General features: G+C 35.7%; 1 protein-coding gene across 1 annotated transcript in view; it reads right to left on the bottom strand.

The window, feature by feature from the left end:
• LOC150103769 (uncharacterized) overlaps nt 1-20490 on the bottom strand; it is a 230117-nt gene that overhangs the window by 36586 nt on the left and 173041 nt on the right. Inside the window, 2 exon segments of the mRNA XM_090397146.1 lie at nt 6294-6453; nt 15550-15688. Coding sequence (XP_090253272.1) covers nt 6294-6453; nt 15550-15688 — 299 coding nt within the window.

Below are 20490 nucleotides of genomic sequence, written 5' to 3'. Positions count from 1 at the left end.
AGTAAAGCTATGGGACTGGATGGTATTTCATCATGAGTTTTGAGAGAATGTGCTAGGGAACTGACAGTGCCTTTAACCTGGCTTTTCAATGAAAGTCTGGCTGCAGGAAAGGTGCCCAGGGAATGGAAGGAAGGTAAGATAGTGCCATTGCATAAGGGTGGTAACAGACTGGAAGTGTCTAATTATAGGCCAGTCTGTGTGTCATCAGTAGTTGTTGTTAAGATCTTGGAGAAAGTAGTGAGGGACCGTATACAGCATTGAGCAGATGAGGGTAATGTTATCTGTGAGAGTCAACATGGATTTGTGAAGGGTGCTCTTGTTTTAGCAATATGCTAGCCTTTTATGATAAAGTTACAAGAACATTAGATGAGGGAAAGGCATATACTGAAATTTTCTTAGACTTAGCGAAGGCATTTGACAGGGTGCCACATGATAAGCTGATATTTAAGTTGCAGCACATGGGTCTGGATGTCAGATTGGTCAGCTGGATTCAGGATTGGCTGTCTGATAGGTATCAGAGAGTTGTGTATGGTGGAGCAGTTTCAAGGAGGCAGAGGGTTATAAGTGGGATCCCACAGGGCTCAGTACTAGGACCTATATTGTTTAACCTTTATATCAATAACATTGCCAGTGGATTGCAAGGGGATATTCAGTTGTTTGCGGATAATGCAAAGCTGGGAAGGATTATTAGTAATAGTGCAGATGTGGTAGCCCTGCAAGAGGATTTGAATAAGCTAGATGGATGGGCAAATGAATGGGGGTATCAGTTTAATGCAGCAAAATGTAAGTTCTTGAGGTTTGGGAAACATCGATGGGATGCTGCATTCTCTATGGGAGGAGTTATACTGGAGGAAGTAGGGGAGACAAGAGATCTGGGATTGATGATTGATAGAACCATGAAATTTAGGGGACATATTGCAAAGGTGGTGAAGGTAACACAGAGGATTGCTGCAATTATGAGAAGGACACTGACCTGCAGAGATAAAAGGGTTATCATTCCATTGTATAAGTCTCTGATCAGATCACACTTAGACTATTGTTCTCAGATTTGGTCCCCAGGATTTGAAGGGGATAAATTAACTGTGGAAAGGATACAAAGACGGATGACAAAGATGGTTTCAGGACTGAACAAGGATAGTTATGAGGATCGGCTGAGGGAATGTGAACTGCAGAGTTTGGTGGATAGAAGAAGGAGAGGTGATATGATTGAGCCTTTTAAACTGGTGAGAGGAGGTTACAGGGTTGACACTGGGGAGTTCTTTCGCTTGGTTGAACAGCGGGAAGGAGTGATGACAAGAGGCCATCCCTGGAAGTTACGAAAGGAAACTGTGAGTAAGAGGGTGAGGAATGGTTTCTTTGCATGTAGGGTGGTCGAACCGTGGAAAGCTTTGCCTGATGGAGTGGTGAGAGTGAGAACAGTCAATGAGTTTAAGGAGTGGTATGATAGACTTTGTGTTTCTTAGGGGGGACCTCCCCTCGATGAATCTTGACAGACTTTATGTTCTTAGGAAGGACCTCCCACGATGGGTCTTTTGATCCCATGGAGGCCTGAAGAATAATAATAATAATAATAATAATAAGGCTCTACTAAAGTAGAAATGGAGGAATTTTCTGAGGCTATAGAGAAAGCTACTGACACAATGAAAAAGGAAAAGTTGGCTCTTGTTGGGGATCTAAATAGCAGAGCAGGAAGTGATTGTCAGACATACAAAAATGTTTTGGGAAAATTTGGAGAAAAGAGCAAAGCTAATAATAATGGCAAATACCTGTTGGATTTCTGCTCAGGACATGGACTGATTATTACTAACACCATGTTCCAACATAAAAATGTGCACAAATTCGCATGGAGAAAAGAGGCAAAGAATAAGAAAAGTCTCATTGACTATGTTATTGTTGAGAGCAATGTTTTCTCCCTGGTGCAGGACACCAGGGTGTACAGAGGATTTGAAATTGTAAGTGATCACTATTTAGTCTTGAGCAGGATAAAATTGAATTTCATATTGAAAAGAATGACATGTAAGAAAGTTTTAAAGCAAATAAAAGTTGAACAGCTCTCAGATGTGAACTGTAGAATAAAATACACAAAGATTGCTGAAAAAAAATGAAAGAGGTTGAGAACAAGAACCAAACATTGGAGATTCAGTGGGAAACCTTGAAGAAAACCCTGATTGATTCAGCCAGAGAGGGAGGTTGTCTGCAAGGATAGAAAAATCAGAACTCCATGGTGGACACAGGAAGTTAAAGAGGCAGTGAAGGAAAAGAAGAAAGCATATCAAAAGTTCTTGGCAAATAAGTCAGCTTGTGCTCTTAGAGAATACAGAGACAAATGTAAGAAAGCTAAACACTGTGTAAAACTAGCTAAACAAAAGTCATGGGAGGACTTTGGCAAGAACATAGAAAATAAATATCAAAAAGGTGGCAAAATATTCTGGAGATTGATGAAGAAGCTTAGAAACGGAGAAAAGAGGAGTTAGAGATGTTAGCGATGATAAAGGTGACATGAAAACGGGAGAAAAAGATATCCTTGAAGTATGGAGTAATTACTTCAAAAAATTGCTAAATGAAACAAGCAATGATAGAACACTGGTAAAAAACACTCAACAGGCATACAGTCAGGAATTCATATCCATACTTGAAGTAGAAAAAGCCATCAAAGGCTTGAAATGTATAAAGGCAGCAGGAGTAGATGACATTCGACCAGAAATGTTGAAGTATGGTGGTATAAAAGTCTTACAGTGGTTGCACTGCATAGTTCAGAAGGCCTGACAGAGGGAGGAATTCCTGATGATTGGAGTAGAGCTCTAATAGTACCCATATATAAAAAGGGAAATAAAACTGAATGTGAGAATTAGAGAGCTATATATGGGCACTATTAAAGCTCTACTCCAATCATCAGGAATTCATCCCTCTGTCCAGGCCTTCTGACCTATACAGTGCAACCACTGTAAGACTTTTATACCACCATACTTCAGCATTTATGGTCGAATATCATCTACTCCTGCTGCCTTTCCACATTTCAAGCCTTTGATGGCTTTTTCTTCCTGACTGTAAGCCTGTTGAGTGTTTTTTTACCATTCAACAGATCTTTCCCTACTGAGTGTTCCGGGCAAGATCTATGCAAGTATACTTGAGAAACAGTTGAGAAGAATTGTGGAAGAAAAGCTTGGTGAAGAACAAGCTGGATTCAGGCCAAATAGAGGCTGTCAGGATCAGATCTTCACTTTACGACAAAATAGTTGAGAAAGCATGGGAATATAACAAAGATCTGTATTTAAGTTTTGTCGATTTGGAAAAGGCATATGACAAGGTGCCAAGAGAAAAGCTATTCAAAACACGACAGTTATATGGTGTCAATGGGGCATTATGTCAAGCAATACTTAGTCTTTATTTGAGTTGTAAGTCAGCAGTTAGAATTGAAGGAAGTAAAGGAAGATGGTTTAATGTTAAATCTGGTGTGAGACAAGGATGTACATTATCCCCTCTGTTATTCATAATCTATATGGATCACATTACATTATGAAGGAAAGTGGTATTAAACATGATATCAAAATTGAAGATGTTAATGTCAGTTCTTTGCTTTATGCGGACGATGTTATTCCTCTAAATAAATCTGCTACAAGTTTGCAAGAATCTCTGACTAAATTGAATAACTGTTGCAATAGATATGATATGAAGGTCAACAATAAAAAGACAAAGACAATGAAAATAGGTAGAATCATTGAAAATGTCAACTGTGTTGTGAATGGAGAACCTGTGGAACAAGTAAAACATTTCAGCTACTTAGGCACGATTTTTAGTGAAGATGGTAAATTAAATATGGAAATAGGCAACAGAATCAACAAAGCTGGTATGGTAGGAAGTCAATTGAATAAATTCATATGGAATAAGAGAGAAATTAGTCGGAACATTAAATTAGCTGTATACAAGACAGTGTTCAAACCAGTTTTAACTTATGGATCCGAGAGCTGGGTCAGAAGTAAAACACTTGACCAAAGACTAGAGACCGCAGATATGAGAGTCCTGAGAAAGATTAGAGGCGTGAAAAGATGGCATTGATGGCAATATCATATTAAAAACGAGGATATTAGGAAAAAACTTGACATTGTCAGCATCCAGGAATGTCTTAGCAGAGCTAATCTCAGGTGGTATGGTCACTTAAACAGAATGGGCGAGGAAATATTAGCAAAACAAGTGTTCTCTACCAGGTTGGCAGGAAAATGACCCAGAGGAAGACCAAGATATAGGTGGATTGATACAGTACACAGTGCCTTAAACGATAGAAATATAAGATCTGATAATGTTGGAGTCTTGACAAGTAACAGACTGGTTGGGAGGAAAATTGTAGATAGGAAGTTAGTAATGATGTAAATTTTTCATGTAGTACTATCATATCCTATACGCCCCTTGAGGGTACATGTCAGGAATTTGATGATGAAACTATAGTTCTAAGTCGAATATTATTGATCTATCACTTTCATTTAACAAGTGTTCAGCAGGATGCAGTCTGCCAAATTTGAAGCACAAATATCAATTAATTAAAACCAAAAGAGTTTAAAAATCATGAAACACATTGAAAAAATTATTTTTCTTTTTTTTTCTCCTCCTCCTCCTCTGAAATGATACAACTTATATCTCTACAAGTTGTATCATTTCAATGATTTCAACTGAATTTGGAATGCAGTTTTTTCTTACATTGCTGAAGATCCCTGAGAAATTCAACATAATCAGACTAAAATAATGTGGCAGCATGGGGAGAGGATGACAATGCCCCTACCAACACCTCTGCAAGTAACATTCAACTAATTTTGACTAAATTTGAAATAGGGCTATTTCTTAGGTTGTTTTTTGTCCCCTCCCGCTAAGAATTTCATTCCAATCATACAAAAATTGAATGCGCACTATGTTATTCATATTTTAGCCAAACAACTTACAGGTTGAGTCACTTAAGCAATTTCAACATAATATAGAATTTTTTTTTTTTTAATATAACAATGAAAGGCTGTAAACCTAGAATACATTAGTACATGGGTGAGTATGAATATCAGAGACTTTGATTTCTGATATTATCCAAGTATTTTTTTGCAATCCAGTTTTGTGATACCAAGCATAAATCCTTCCATACTAAATTGTGATGTGTTTAGATTTTGAGTTTCCTTTACATTTAATGTCCATGTCTTGCAGCCATATGTCAATGTAGAGAAAATACACTGACTAAAAATTACCTCTTCAGGGATAGTGATAATTGGCTTTTGAATATTGACTATAATTTTCTACGTGCTTTTCACCCAAGCACTGTCGGCTTCTTCCATGGTATTTGATCCATTAATATCTATTGTCCTAGGGGTATACATAATGATCCACTTGTTCAATTTCATCATCATTGATTTTTATTATTCCTGGTTCTTGTGATAGCTATTGAATATGACTTGGGTTTCTTTAGATTAATCTTTAAGTTAACTGTTTTGTTAACAATTTGTACTCCACAGATACGAATCTGTAATTCACATGGACTTGAGATAAAAATAACTATGTTATATGCAAAGTGTAAATGGCTTAAATATCTTCCCGCCTTCAGACCTTTTTCTTCCCAATCAAGAAGTTTGAATATTTCTTCTAGGCGTGCTGTGAATAGTTATGGAAATATTGTGTCACCTTGTCTTATATATCTCTCTATATTTCTACACAGTGGAGATGTTTCCACTGAAATGAATTGTTGCTGTTGCATTGGTGTATGCTTATTTGATGGTCTTATCATGTCACATGGTTCCTTCACTTGCTGACACACACACACACACACACACACACACACACACACACACACACACACACACACACACACACACACACACATACGGCCAGCTCAGACAAGTTTTTCGGGCCTTAGACCAAGGCCCTGCGCTCAGAAGGGCCCACACTTTCAATTTGCTAAGAAAATTTGATAATAGAATTTTTTTATTCTATAATAGAATTAATAATTAATAACAGAATTATTAATTATTTTTGATAAAAGCAATAGGAAATAATTCATAAATTATGTTTAATAAAATTTATATGATTTTTCGATGATCCCACTAATAACTTTTTCCTGAGGCCCCACAAAACCTCCAGCTGGCCCTGTATATATATATCATACCAGCAAATATACATACATTAAATTAACTTATAAGGAATAGGAATTACAGAAATGTGATTATATTTTCATGGCATTAAGATACTCATTTCATAGGTTAATATGAAACAGATAAATTGTGAACATTATTTTCATACAGCAGTTCAAAAATATCAAATATTACCTCTGGCTCAATAAGAACAATCATCTTCAAAGTGCCAACTGCCAGTTGTGGTGGATCAGGTTCACAATCTAAGCCATCCCAGTTACATTCTTCACTGTTGCATCCATAATCACAGTGGCCATTAGCATAATTTTTCAAGCAGTATGTATCATAGTGTTCACTAATTAAATATTAAAAGAAAACATTTTTAAAAAATAATGTTCTAAGTTATTAAAAGAAGAAACATAGCATTTATATAAGCAAAGTATATCAGTTTACTATAGATATTCAGAATATCTATAGTAAACTGATAGTGCAATGTCCAACTCTATCTCCCCGTGGTGCACCCTGGGGTGTTGGGAATCCTAACCACTATCGGTCCTGGACCCAACATCACTAACAGAGCTCTGGCAAACACTTGCCAGAGTCAGGAGAAGTGTATATGCGTCCACAACAACAGAAATGGCCCCGAGTCCTGCCTGGCCCACACTCACCTTTCTACAGTGGCAGTAAGGCACTGAGTGTGGCCATGGGTGCTAGAATCTCACAGATGAAAACAAGCTGCCTCTTAAATCTATGAAAATGGCAATCAGTACCCTCAACACTCAAACTTTGGCAAGAAACTACAGAATAGATTTATTAATCAAAGAACTAACCAATATCAACTTGGATATCCTGCTAGTGAATGAAACAAAAAGATTGAAAGAACTGACAGCAAGATGGTACAATGGCTCACAGATACTCCTCAGAGCATCCTCAAACAAGGCAGAGTGGGCTTCATTGTTAAATCTAAGCTCACCAAGTCGATCCTTTCTTGTAACATCATATCTGAAAGAATAGGTGAACTCATAATTGGAATAGAGAACAATATAACAATAAAATTAATATCCTGCTATGCTCCAACATCTGTAGCTGATAATCAAGAAATAGAAAATTTTTACATGAATCTTGAACAGGCATTAAATTACAAGTCAACATATACATTCGTTGGTGGTGACTTCAATGCCAAAATAGGATGTGGAAAAAGAAGATGAAAAGTTTATAGGATCACATGGCCTAGGAGAAAGAAATAGAAGAGTTGAGAGATTAACTGAATTTGCTGCAGCTGAACAACTCTTTATCATGAACACTTTTTTCAACAAATGCCTAGGAAGAAGATGGACTTGGCAATCACCGAATGCAGACACAAAAAATGAAATTGACTACATTTTAACAGACTGTAAAAGACTGGTACAAAATGTTGGTACAATAGGCGAAACATACTTCAACATAGATTCTGACCACAGACTCCTCAGAGCCATTATAAGAATAGACCACAAAATAGACCACAAAAAAGAACAACATATCAGGGCAACATCAAACCATAAAAGACAACCCAAACAAATAGACTACCACAAGTTCAGGAAGTACATAGAAGAGACCGAATGGACTATTAAAAACTGTTACATAAATGATGACTATATTGACTTTATTAATAAATTCAACAAGTGCAAGAAAAAAAATCAGAAATTCCTGTGAAACAAAAGAAAAGAGAACAATTCTCACCTCAAACTATAGAACTACTGAAAAAGAGAAAAGAACTGAAGAAAATTTTCTAGAATACAAAATTATCTGTAAGTTACCAAGGAAAAGATTTCCAGAAGACTATAAAGCTTTCAGGATACAAAAATTAAGAGAAGCAGTGTAGGCAAAAACCAGCTGAAAAAAACAGAGAAAGACTTAAATTTTAAACAGTCAATTCCATCTGCTTTACAGGATTAAAACGGAGAAAGGCATACTAATAGAAAAAGGATAGAAGAAAATGCAGAATTTTTATAATGATCTCTATTCAACTAAGTGCCAAGTTTCAGAATCTATCATTCCAAAACCAAGCAATATACCAGATGTACTTCCAGAAGAAATAGAACATGTCCTTAAGAAAATGAGTAAAGGTAAAGCCTCAGGACTTGATCATGTTAAGGCTGAAGAAATCCAAGAAGGTGGACCAATTATTTTCAAAACCTTGGCTGCCAGATTCACGTGGTACTTCAAAGAAAGAAAGATTCCAGAGGAATGGAAAACCTCAAAAACCATACTTCTATTCAAAAAAGGGAACAAGGAAGACAAAAAACTATCGTCCAATCTGTCTACTCTCTCACATATATAAGATCATGAACAGAATACAAAACACTCTGGAAGACAACTCCAGCAGAGAGCAGGCATGATTCAGAATAGGCTTCTCCACAATAGATCATATCCAGGTCATTTCACAACTAACAGAAAAATGCAGAGAATACTGAATCCCTCTATGTTTCCTCTTTATTGATTTTAAAAAAGCATTTGATACCATAGAACACAATGCAGTCATCAGTGCCTTACTGGAAATAAATGTGAACCCTACTTATATCCACATGATAAAAGAAATTAGCAAAAATCAGACCACACAAATAACTCTATTTGATCCACCTATAAATATAGATATAAAGAGAGGGGTCCACCAAGGCGATGTGATCTCCCCAAATCTATTTACCAGCACTTTAGAATACATTCTGAAAAAAATAGACCTAAATGGAGGAATAAGTACAGATGGTGAAAAGCTACAAATTCTTATGTTTGCCAATGATGTAGTACTATCCCGAAACCAAAAAACCTAGAAGAAATGGGTGAAAAAGTATACACAAACAGCAGTAAGATAGGCTTAGAAATGAATCTAGAAAAAACAAAATAGATCAAAAACATCTACACAAGTGACAGTCACCTGTGTATTGATAACATCCCTATAGAACAAGTTGACTCAAACAAGTACAGGGTGTTCGGGATAAATTTGACAGTTTCGTAAGGAAAAAGAAAGTCTTCTTTGTATCTATTAAATTTAATGAATTGACAAAAAAACATTACAGGCAGAGTTAATTACAATACTATCAACAAGATTTACTCAAAATAACCACCATTAGCATCGATCACAGCTTCAATTCTGCTTCGGAACCTCGAACAAGCTGATGCTACAGTCTCCCTGGGAAGGGCCGCAAAAACTGTTTTAATTTTATCCATTAACTGGGCTTTTGTATTACTGGAAGTGCGATTGGTGTCTTTTTCAACTGCGCCCCATACAAAATAATCCATGGGGTTAAGGTCTGGGGAGTTTGGAGGCCAAACATTTGGACTGGTGAAGTCGTAGAAATTTTCAGACAACCATTTTTGACTTTTCCCAGAGGTGTGGCAAGGGGCCGAATCCTGCTGCCATACATACGGCCTACCATTGGCTACCCTTGTTATCCAGGGCTTGACTACAGTTAGCAACTCCACGAACAAAGCCCGAATTCCAATGCCAGGGTTCTTCAACACCTGTTCCTGCAGATTTGGGAGGAATTCTGCTGTACGAACGCAATCAGATCGTCTGCTAGGGATCTTTCTTCTTGCTACATCCTCGTAGTCACCATTGCAAGTCTCTAGTTCATGCCTGATTGTTTTTACTGTATTCAGGGAGCATTGGGCAGCAGTCGTAATATCCTTATTTTGATGGCAGGCACGAATCATCATGATACAAGTTATTCTCTTCCATGATTCAGGTGGGTTCCAGCTATCCATCCTTTCTGACATCTTGTATATGAATGAAGAAGAGTCCAAACTTTTAAATGAAGAGAAGTGTGTGTTAATACATGTAACTTACGGAAAAATATAATTAATTATAAATATGTCAAATTTATCCCGAACACCCTGTACTTAGGACAAACAATAAACATGAATAACGATTTATCTGAAGAACTAGAAAAAAGAAAGAAAGCTGCATGGCTATCGTTCAACAGACTAAAAGAAACACTTACTGATCCAAATCTTGATATCTCTTCGAAGACAAAACTATTTAATAGTGATATTCTACCATCATTCACATATGGATCAGAAACATGGAACACAACAAGAAAAGAAGAAGAGACTCTCAGAATAACTCAGCGTCCAATAGAACGCAGGATCTGTAACAACAGCAGAATGGAACATGTTAGAAACACGGAACTAAGAAAGAGATCAGGCATAAAAGATGTGGTAACTGCAGTATATGAAAGCAAGATGAGATCGGCAGGTCACATAGCCAGACTCAACGATAACAGATGGACATACAGAATACTCAACTGACAACCAAGAATAAAGAGAACACCAGGAAGACCACCTATAAGATGGGAAGATCCACTAGCAAAATCTATGGGTATAACATGGAAGAGAGAGGCTCAAGATCGAGATCGTTGGAGGCATCTTTGTGACCTGCACTCATGGAGAAATCCTGAGTGAAACACGGGTCCATCAAGATTATCAAGGTAAGTGCAATGTCAAAGTTAAGAACAATTAAAAGTCAAAGTGTAAATGATAATGTGAGATCACTTCATAACTGAAACATAATCTAATCCACTGATAATAAATACATACATATCGAAAATTAATTATATTTACAAGCATTTGTGCTAATTTTAAACTTTAATAAGACATTTTCTTTTACATAGCTTCCACTTATGAAATGCAAACCTATAGTGTATTAGAATAATGAATGTACTAAGCTAAAGGGAGGGGGGGGGGGGGGGTATATTATTTTTTACATAATCCAGGAACCCTGCTCTACATACCAAACATGAAACATGAACTTCAATAAGTGAGACAATGGTTTCACAGAAGGTGATGAAATTCATCTCCCACCTAAAGACCTTCACAAGCATCCATGCCTACAGCAGGATCCAAAACCCATGGCCTGTTTGTTGGAGAGGAGACTACATTATCATTCAACTGACCAGGCCAGCAAAAATATTTTAAATAATTATTTTTTTTTTTTTTTTTACATTTTTTAATCAAAATTATTTTGTCTTAATTTTATTGCTGGCCTGGTCAGACATTCAGACGAAAATGTTAAACATGTCAGTATAAAAATTTTACAGTGGTTACCAGAACAAAAACATTAAATTTAAAAAGCATGTTTTTTTTAAATATTGTTAAAAATTAATTTTAAAATTAATAGAAAATGAATATTATCAACTTGTGGTTGGAAGAGTGGACAGATTCATCATCATCATCATCAAATTCCTCCCATGTACCTGACTCACCCACATACAGGTTATCCAAATATTTGGCATCATCGTTAAAAGCTTATGCGGGAAAATCTTCTTCTTATATTAAAAACTCAACAGATTTTGTCTCTAAAATAAAGGACCTAAAACTAAAATCTTCTGACATCGTGGTGAGCTTTGACGTGGTAGCACTCTTCACCAATGTTCCGACACAGGATGTTCTCCATATTTTAAAAAACAAGATTTCAAATAAAATGTTCTCTCTGTTATCTCACTGTGTAAACTCTGGCTATTTTGAATTCGAAGGTAAACTATACAAACAGGTCAAAGGATTAGCTATGGGAAGCCCCCCCCCCCTCTCTCCTGTGTTAGCCAACATTTTTTTCGAGGACTTTGAACAAAAAGCAATCTCCTCTTTTACTTTAAAACCGAAAATTTGGCTTAGATATGTGGACAATATATTCCTCATATGGGAGCATGGTACTGAGAATCTTCACAAGTTTCTCGACCACTTAAACAATCGCCATCAAGATATAACATTGACTATGGAGATTGAAGAAAATAGTTCCATCTGTTTCCTATATGTTAAACTAACCAAGATGCCTGAATCAATTAAAGTCTCTATATTTAGAAAGCCAACTCATACAGACAGATATTTGCATGCGTCATCCCATCACCATCCAGCACAAAAGTTGGGAATTATATCAACTCTAGCGAATCGTGCAAGATCTGTACTGTCAGATGAAGAAGAACTGAAAAAGGAACTACAACATCTTAAATGGACCTTTAAAAACAATGGCTACTCTCTAAAAAATATTAACAACCAATTATCCCACCGTCAACATAGCAACGTAGAGACATAGGACGACTCCAAAGGTCATATCGTCTTCCATATATCAGCACACTATCCAAAATGCTGAGTAGAATTCTAAAGAAGTTTAACATAAAACGTGCTTCTCGACTATGCCAAAAATAAGATCATGCTTCAACAACTATAAACAACCTCACAACCTTCTACAATTCCCAGGTTTATACAAGGTCACTTGTGAATGCAGAAAGCCTTACTATGGGCAGACAGAGAAATCTATCTTACTACGTCTCGAAGAGCACCAGCGCGACAATGCTTATAAAAGAACCAGAGCAACTGCTCTGTCAAGCCATGTCCTGCTTTCAATAAACACGAACAACGAAAGCCACCAACATGAAATAAATTGGACATCAACTTCAACCCTACACATCTGCCATGATGAGGTAGAGCGCCGCATTGTCGAGTCAAAGGAAATCACCTTGGACCCTTTTCACATGAATAACAATCTTAGCTATAATTTGCCTGACTCTTTCAACTCTACTATTAGATATTGGAGATCGCGTGATTCCACACACGCACAGGTGTACAACAATAGAACTTTAACTCGGACTGTAGTTCAAGTTCATAATAACTGTAATTTACAGTCGAATATTATGGCTTCATAACTGTATAGCTTTAAAGTGTGTCAATGTTAATTTCAGTGTCCTTTTATATCTTTCTATGTTCTTATCGCCTGATGAAGTCATTCTTGACGAAACATGTTGCATTTTTTCAAATAAATGTCATTGTGTTATAATTCTCGGGTTTTAAGTCAGTTAATTTAGAAAAATGAATATATATATATATATATATATATATATATATATATTTCAATATCAAAGGGGAGGGGGAAGTTACTAGAAATATGAAATGCAAAAAAAGGCAGCGGAGTGGATAACATTCAAGCGAAAATGCTAAACATGTCAGTATAAAAATTTTACAGTGGTTACCAATGGTGCACCTGGGTGGGGATGGGGAGCTTCCCCCAAAAAAAGGGAAAAACACTAGACAATTTTCCAAAAATCTTTTCCTAAATAAAATTAATTTTTTTATTTATGTTGTGTCATGTATTCTACTCCTATACTACTTATGAATTAGCGGTAACATAAGGTGGGAATACCCTACATCTCTCGGGAATCACGGCCACCGTGAACGCACGGCGAACGAAATAGTGTTTGGGGGACCGAGTGCTATTTCGTTTGCCTGAGCCAGGCCAGAGGAGATCATGGGTATTATGTATTGGCGATCACTGCAGATGCTCAGTCATAAGTCGTATGCAATGTGTAGCGTGTATTCTCAAATCGTCTACTCAACTCATCCCCCCCCCCCCATCCAAGATTAAATCTTGAGTGCTCCCAAGATTAAATCCTGAGTGCGCCACTGGTGGTTACACCGAATAACTCAAAAGGCATGGCTAGAGGGTTGACTTCTAAATAAAATGGAGTACAACTTCCATTATATATCCATTCATGTTAAAAAAAAAAAAAAAGAAAGAAAGTGAGAATTATAGAGGAATTTCCCTAATGAATACTCCATATAAAATTTATGTGTAAATGCACTCAGATATGTGTAATGTGTAATGAAAACAAACTTAAGAAGAGGATGAGGAAATCTTTTGAAGAGAAACGTAGGGAAGAACAATCCAGGTTTAGGAAAGACTGAGGGTGTCAGGCACAAGCACATCATAACAAGGATCTGTATTTAAGTTCTGTAGATCTGAAAAAGAAATGTAGTGCAAACAGAACATTATACAGAGTAATATACAACCTATATGTTACTCTGTACAATGCATATAGAACACACACACACACACTGTGTGTGGGTTCTATAATCTTCAGGACTCTAAATGAACTAAATAAATAGTATAACAAATTTAGTGACAATGTGCAATAAAAATAGGCAGGAGCACAGAAAACATCAACTGCATTATTAATGGTAAATCGCAGAACAAGTCAAATATTTCAGCAGTTTAAGCATCATTTTTAGTGAAAACAGCAATTAAATATGGAAAGAGGTAACAGAATAAATGAGGAGTTAGTTGAATAATTTATTATTCATCTGGCTAATTTATTATTATTTTGGATAATTTTTCTCTTATTCTTAATAAGAGAGAAATGAACAAAGCATACTAAACTAGCAATCAATTCAAATAAATTTTGCACTGTGGATTTGAAAATTGTTAGAAATAAAACAGTGGTTTTATTTCTAACATAGTTTGAATCAAAGTCAGCTCATAGTTTCAATCAAAGATTGAAACTATGAGCTGCTCTGCAACACTGGTGAACCTATAAAACTTAATGTTTTTTTATTGTTGTTGTTTTTTAAGGCAAATTTTTAAGATGTCTACAAGTAGGAGCATAGTGTTTATTTTGTTTTGTTCATATATCAGAAAAACTGCTATTAAAACATGTGATTTAGCAAAAATAGCATATGAGGATGCTGCTACTTGACATATACAAAATGTTTGAATATTTATAAAGGGAAACCCAATCTGTACTCTGAATGACTAACATTGAAAAATTCTAAAACCTGCACAATTTAGTTTGAAATGGTCAATGATTACCTGTATGTAAGATGATAAGTGTGTATTTCCTCAAGGTGTGTATAGACTCACATAACTCAATTTTAACTGAAGAGAAACATTTCTGCAATGCAAAAGAAAAGTTGAAGATTTCTACAAGAAAGTTCATGCAAGTTTCTGTTTTTCAATAAAAAACACAAAACCAAAAGTAAAGCACTCTCCGTGTTCAAGTGAGACATCTCAGTCAAGTTTTATTTTATTCCAGAAACTCAGAAAATTTTGAAAGGCAACACTGAAGCTATTAAAATTCAAAGACAGCTTTGAATATTTGTAAAACTTATTTTAGTAAATGTTTTCAACAACAACAGAAATGATTGGCAAAGACTTATTTTAAAGGAGGCTAAATGCATGTCTCTCATACTTTGAGCAATCATCAATCCAGGTACTATTCGAGTAGAGTTTGCATATTCAAAATTATTTAAAATGTCTGTTAATCTTTATTAAATGAGTACAGAATTCTTCTATAATTTCTGCTACTGCTGCAGCATGCATGCATGTGCATGTGTGTGTGTGTGTCATTCAAATATGGTGATATTTTAAGTAGATCCAAAATTCATTTCCCAACAGCATTGATATGGCAAAACAGTAATAGTAATTTTTTAGGAGCAGAACCAAGGAGGGAAAAAAATTGTGAAGCTAACATAGTGAATTAATATGGGTGGAATGGGAGTTGAGTTGAGAAAAGGAACTTATTTGCATTTGCTTGAATAACTTCAAGTAATAATCTGACACACTGAAGAAGACTTACAAAACTGCTTTGAATAAAGAAATTTTTAACACTATTCAAAACTATTCAAATATTAATGATTAGTTTTTACTTACTTGCATGGCATAAGCTTCTGTTGGCAATCAAATCCATCAAACAGGCAGTCTATATTATTGCACTCTTCATTGCATTCATTATTACGAAAAACACTCCAACAATTGATTGCAGCAGTGCAGTTCACCCAAGGATTAATACCTACAATTTATGAAATTATGTAAATATAGTTAAACTGCATTACAGATATAACTCTTATTGTGTGAAAAAATAAAATGTTATCTTCCTTTATGTATCAGACCAAACAGCTAAGTAACTTGGCGCTTCATATAAATCATATAAATTTATATGAAGCCAAGTTAATAATTGACAAGGTAGTTACTTAATTTCCATGGTCTGCATCAAATAAACTATTGCTTTCACATAAACCCTATCAGGTTTATATATATATATATATGCACACAGTATGACACAAAAGAAAAAAAAAACAGTACTGAACTTCGACACCTCCTTCAGTACAGTTTGTAGTTAGAATTGTTTTTTTGCACCATACTGTGTGTGTGTGTGTGTGTGTGTGTGTGTGTGTGCGCGCGCGCGTGCGTGCGTGCGCGCGCGCATGCACCTATTTCTGATAATGACAAGGCAGTTAATCATATTTACATAATCTACTTCTACTAGGTCTGTCAATACATGTGTTTTCTGTTAATTTGCCTGCTTTGCAGGGTTAGGGAAAGAGATACAAGTTTCCAGGGAAAAAAAACTATCAACTCCATATGAAACTGACTGACCCAAGTTTAAAAGCATTTATAAAATTGTCATTTGATCTTACACAAGAGTCAAGTTCAGTTCATATCTTTCCAATGAAGGCATTTCTGCTACCAACTATGCAACAGACAGAAATCCTAATGTAAAGAATGGTAAGTAATAAAATTAAGACAAATAATTAAGATTTTACTAAAGTAAACATTTTCCTTTAATTACATCTCTCATCTTATTATTTAGTTCTCTTAACATGTAGGGCTAAGCAGCCTATCATAGCTAGGTAACTTGATTTCATGTAAATCTAATCCACAGAAGATAGTAATACCACCAGAAAAATCCATACCACCTCTGTATGAGAGCAGCCAACACCTTCACTGCAAGTGCTTTTAAGTCAAAGTTCATCATTATCAAGTATGGAGAGTCCTATTTATTTATTTATTTTTATTTATTCACTTTAAATGTAAAAGAAAATGGTCTACTTCTATCATTGCCAATGTCAAATTCCTAACATGTGTTACATAGTATTACATGATTTTACATGATAGTATTAAAGTATTACAAGTCTGCATTGTTACAAACTTCTTACCATCTTCATCATCAAATTCCTGACATTTACCCTCAAGGGATGTACAGGATATGATAGTACTACATGAAAAATTTACATCATTACCAACTTTCTATCTACAATTTTCCTCCAAATCAATCTGTTACCTGTTAAGGCTCCCACATTGTCAGATCTTATATTTCTATCTTCTAAGGCACTTTTTACCATATCAAATCCATCTTGGTCTTCCTCCGGGTCCTTTTCCTGCCAACCTGGCAGAGAACACTTGTTTTGCTAATCTTTCCTCTCCCATTCTGTTTAAACAAACTTCTTATAGGCTTCTAAAGTAATCAGTTAATTAGCAGGTTTCCAATATTGTCAAATCTAACATTTCTGTCCTCTGAGGTGCTATCAACATTAATCCACCTAAATTTTGGTGGTCCTCTGTTTCTTTCTATTCCTGCAATCCTGAAAAACACCAACTTTGCATTCAGTTTAAGTGACTATACCACCTCAGATTAGCTCTGCTCATGCATTTTTGAATGTCAATAATGTCAAGCTCTTTTTAATATCTTCATTTTTAACATGATTTTGCCATTGATGCCACCTGTTCACTCTCTTAATTTTTGTCATCTCACTCTCTCAATTTGAAGTTTACTTTAATCAATTTTTATTTCTAGTCCAACTCTCATATCCATAAGTGAAAATTGGTTTGAAAACTTCCTTTATACAGGACATTTATTTGCAGAGCACTGCTTTATAATCATTTGTTATGTTCAAGGTGCTAAACCTTTATGTGTTCTATGCATGCACTGTTTAATAACTATGTTCACTGTTGAAGCAGCAAGTCTAATTTGTGACAATGGAAGATGAGTTTTATCTTCCCGCATTTGCCCTACATATAAGCTATACTTATGCAACTTTCGTACATGCTGACTTTATTTTCTGATTATAATAATATTATTATTGTTATTATCATACTCCATGGGGTCAGCAGACTCATCATGAGAGTTCATTCAACTGACAACATCACCCACAATTCTCCATGTAAAAAATCTACTCCTCACCTCACTTTGCCACATTCTTACACAACTTCCAGGAATGGCCATTGGTTCTTCCCCTCTCAACTTCTACTCTTTTTATAATTCCCTTTGTATTACTCTGATAAAATCACTTTGCTAACTTAAATGTCTATCACAGCACACTCTTTTCTTCCTATCCACCAAACTCTGTAATTCATTCATTCTGATATTGTCTTAATCACCTGCTTCTGAAATCTCTCCTATGTTTGCACTTGGAATTTTTTTTTTTTATGACCAATGGAAAAGTCACAGCTTACATAAGCCAGAGAATGGCTGCATAAAGTATGAAAGCTGCCAGTATTTAGATATTTGAAAAGAAAAAATAAAAGTAACTTAATATCACAAAAACTTATATACAGATTTTAGATCCAATCACAAAGATTTAGTATTCACAGTAAACTTAATTTGATGCTTATTCATCTATGTTTGTAATATGCATAGATATTTCATTCTCTCATGAAGGATGCATCATATCACCTTACCTTGCTCTAGCTCAAGCCTTTTACCAGATTTTTCTGGAATTTCTGGATTCTAAATAAAAATTGACAGCTGCTAATAAAAATTGATATTCCATTCTCTGTAAATTTTCATTTTTCAATCAGTAATTTAAAGTGAATATAGCACCAACGGAATCTTCTCATCTTAAATCATGTTTATAGACCTCCATTAATAAAATTCATATGAAATGCAGTACTAACAAATTGAAGCCACAGTAAATAAACAAACATCATCATCAAATTCCTGACATGTACCCTCAAGGGGTGTACAGGATATGATAGTACTACATGAAAAATTTACATCATTACTAACTTCCTATCTACAATTTTCCTCCAAATCAGTCTGTTACTTGTCAAGACTCCAACATTATCAGATCTTATATTTCTATCGTTTAAGGCACTTTGTACCGTATCAATCCACCTATATCTTGGTCTTCCTCTGGGTCGTTTTCCTGCCGACCTAGCAGAGAACACTTGTTTTGCTAATCTTTCTTCACCCATTCTGTTTAAGTGACCATACCACCTGAGATTAGCTCTGCTAACGCACTCCTGGATGCTGACAATGTCAAGTTCTTTCCTAATATCCTCGTTTTTAATATGATATTGCCATTGATGCCATCTGTTCACACCTATAATCTTTCTCAGGACTCTCATATCTGCGGTCTCTAGTCTTCGGGCAAGTGTTTTACTTCTGACCTAGCTCTCAGATCCATAGGTTAAAACTGGTTTGAACACTGTCTTGTATACAGCTAATTTAGTGTTCTGACTAATTTCTCTCTCATATTCCATATGAATTTATTCAACTGATTGCCTACCATACCAGCTCTGTTGATTCTGTTGTCTATTTCCATATTTAATTTACCATCTTCAGTAAAAATTGTGCCTAAGTAGCAGAAATGTTTTACTTGTTCCACAGGTTCCCCGTTCACAACATAGTTGACATTTTCAACAATTCTACCTATTTTTATTGTCTTTGTCTTTTTAATGGTGACCTTCATACCATATCTATTACAACAGTTATTCAATTTAGTCAGGGAATCTTGCAAACTTGTAGCAGATTTATTTAGAAGTATAACATCGTCCGCATAAAGCAAAGAGCTGACATTAGCATCTAGAATTCTGATATCATGTTTAATACCACTTTCCTTCATAATGTGATCCATATACTGCTGACTTACAACTCAAATAAAGACTAAGTATTGCTTGATATAATATCCTATTGACACCATATAACTGGTGTATTGAATAGCTTCTCTCTTGGCACCTTGACTTATGCCTTTTCCAAAGCGAGAAAACTTAAATACAGATCTTTGTTATATTCCCATGCTTTCTCGACTATTTGTCGTAAAGTGAAGATCTGATCCTGACAGCCTCTATTTGGCCTGAATCCAGCTTGTTCTTCACCAAGCTTTTCTTCCACAATTCTTCTCAATCATTTCTCAAGTATAATTGCATAGATCTTGCCAGGAACACTCAGTAGGGAAATACCTCTGCAATTCTCACATTCAGTTTTATTTCACTTTTTATCATCATCATCATCTTCCTTTTACCCTCTTTTACCTTGCGGTGTCGAGGGTTAGTTAATCGTCGGACCTCAAACCGTTCACAGGATAAGGTGGTCAGCCTTATGCCCCGGTGTATCCTATGGCCTGTAGTGTTGAGTTCTCAAGGCCAGTTTGCCTGCTTGTGGGATGATAAACCCCAGATAAACTGGGGAAAACCCTACTGTCTACGTCCAAGACCGGCTAACTTGGCTATGGCTGAGGAAGATCCTTAAGCTCCTCACGTTGTCGGCAGGAATCGAACCAAGGACACTCCTTCCCCAGGCATATGGTTGCGAAGCGCAAAGCCACTAGGCTAACCGCGTGGACCCTTGCTTTTATTTTTAAACAGCTGTTTGAAAAATCACTATAACACGTCACACCATTTTTATGAAGGTCTTTGTTATTTTGAATACTTTACACAGTGATGCTGTTAATTCTTTCATTATGCCAACATCAAGTAACCAATACTGTCATTAAAATGAAAACAGCAGTGTATGCTATAATTATTATAGCATATAATTATCTATAAATGAAAACAGCAGTGTATGGTTATCTACATTAGTCTATAACACAA

This window comes from Typopeltis vanoorti, chromosome 8 (assembly GCF_054136105.1).
Source record: "Typopeltis vanoorti isolate ZY-2024b chromosome 8, IOZ_Tvanoo_1.0, whole genome shotgun sequence".
Lineage (NCBI taxonomy): Eukaryota > Metazoa > Arthropoda > Arachnida > Uropygi > Thelyphonidae > Typopeltis > Typopeltis vanoorti.
Note: the sequence above shows the minus strand (reverse complement) of the source record. Positions and strands in the feature narration are given on the sequence as shown.